The sequence below is a fragment of the Hipposideros armiger genome, unplaced genomic scaffold (genome assembly GCF_001890085.2).
Source record: "Hipposideros armiger isolate ML-2016 unplaced genomic scaffold, ASM189008v1 scaffold_331, whole genome shotgun sequence".
Classification (NCBI taxonomy): domain Eukaryota; kingdom Metazoa; phylum Chordata; class Mammalia; order Chiroptera; family Hipposideridae; genus Hipposideros; species Hipposideros armiger.
The window spans coordinates 2,409,802-2,411,097 of NW_017731681.1; the positions used below are offsets into that span (position 1 = coordinate 2,409,802).

At 54.3% G+C, this 1,296-nt stretch overlaps 1 protein-coding gene across 1 annotated transcript in view; it reads left to right on the forward strand.

The window, feature by feature from the left end:
- LOC109392415 (HLA class II histocompatibility antigen, DP alpha 1 chain) overlaps positions 1 to 1,296 on the forward strand; it is a 17,508-nt gene that overhangs the window by 6,583 nt on the left and 9,629 nt on the right. Inside the window, exons 2-4 of the mRNA XM_019660846.1 lie at positions 3 to 244; positions 630 to 911; positions 1,124 to 1,292. Coding sequence (XP_019516391.1) covers positions 3 to 244; positions 630 to 911; positions 1,124 to 1,292 — 693 coding nt within the window. The remainder of the gene's footprint in view (positions 1 to 2; positions 245 to 629; positions 912 to 1,123; positions 1,293 to 1,296) is intronic.

Below are 1,296 nucleotides of genomic sequence, written 5' to 3' on the forward strand. Positions count from 1 at the left end.
GGCCATGTGTCAACCTATGCCGAGTTTGTCCAGACACACAGACCCTCTGGGGAGTACATGTTTGAATTTGATGAGGATGAGCAGTTCTATATGGACCTGGATAAGAAGGAAACTGTCTGGCATCTGCCCGAGTTTATTCATGCCTTTGACTATGATGCTCGGAGGGATATTGCTGACATTGTCATGGCAAGGAAGAACTTGAACACCATGATCCAATGGTCCAACCACACCAGGGCCACAAGTGGTACCGCTTACTCTTGCTTGTTCCTCTATAGCTGAACTGCAGGGGTGGGAGAGCCCCCCTGCTACACAGAGAATGGGAACCCAGATGCCCACTCATGATGAACCCTCCACATGAGTGGGCAGTATTTGGTCCACAAATCAGGGCACTTAGACTGTCAGAGGAGGCATTTTCTTCTTATTCAAAAAATAGGTTGGGCTTAGGGAGGCCAGGTAAGGAGCATGAGAAGCTGCGACTCTGGCCTGGGAGCCCTGGGGGGTGGGGGTGGGGCATAAAAGGTAGGCCTGAGAGCAGTGGCCCCTAATCTGGAGAATACTGGGTTTGAGGCAGTGGAACCTTTGAGATGCAGCCGAAGGCAGTAGACTCACCAGGTCCTGTGCCCTCCCAGAGCCTCCTGAGGTGACCGTGTTTCCCAAGGAGCCTGTGGAGCTGGGTCAGCCCAACACTCTCATCTGCCACGTGGACAAGTTCTTCCCACCCGTGCTCAATGTCACATGGCTGCGCAATGGGCAGATGGTAACCAAGGGGGTGGCTGAAACCATCTTCCTGCCTAGCACAGAATTCAGATTCCACAAGTTCCACTACCTGACCTTTCTTCCCATGGCCGAGGACGTCTACGACTGCAGGGTGGAACACTGGGACCTGGACCAGCCGCTCCTCAGGCACTGGGGTATGGAGCCCTCTCCCTTTGCCAACACCATCCTGACATCATCTTATTTGCAGGATCCACCTCTTCTCAGCACCTGCTTTCCTTAATCCCATGGTTTATTGTCACTTTGTCCAAATGTCACCATCCCATGTTTTCTAATTCTAATGCTGCCGCACCTGAGGCCAGCTCCTGCTCTCTGTACCTTCTGACTCCATCTTTCCTTTGTGCCTTAGAGGCCCAGGAGCCGGTCCAGGTGCCTGAGACGATGGAGACTGTGGTCTGTGCCCTGGGCCTGGTGGTGGGCCTGGCAGGAATCATCACTGGCGCCATCACCCTGAAGACCAGGCGACCTGACAGCATTCGCGGGTGCAGGGGCCCCTGTGAGTCATCCCAGATGTGGGGGTAT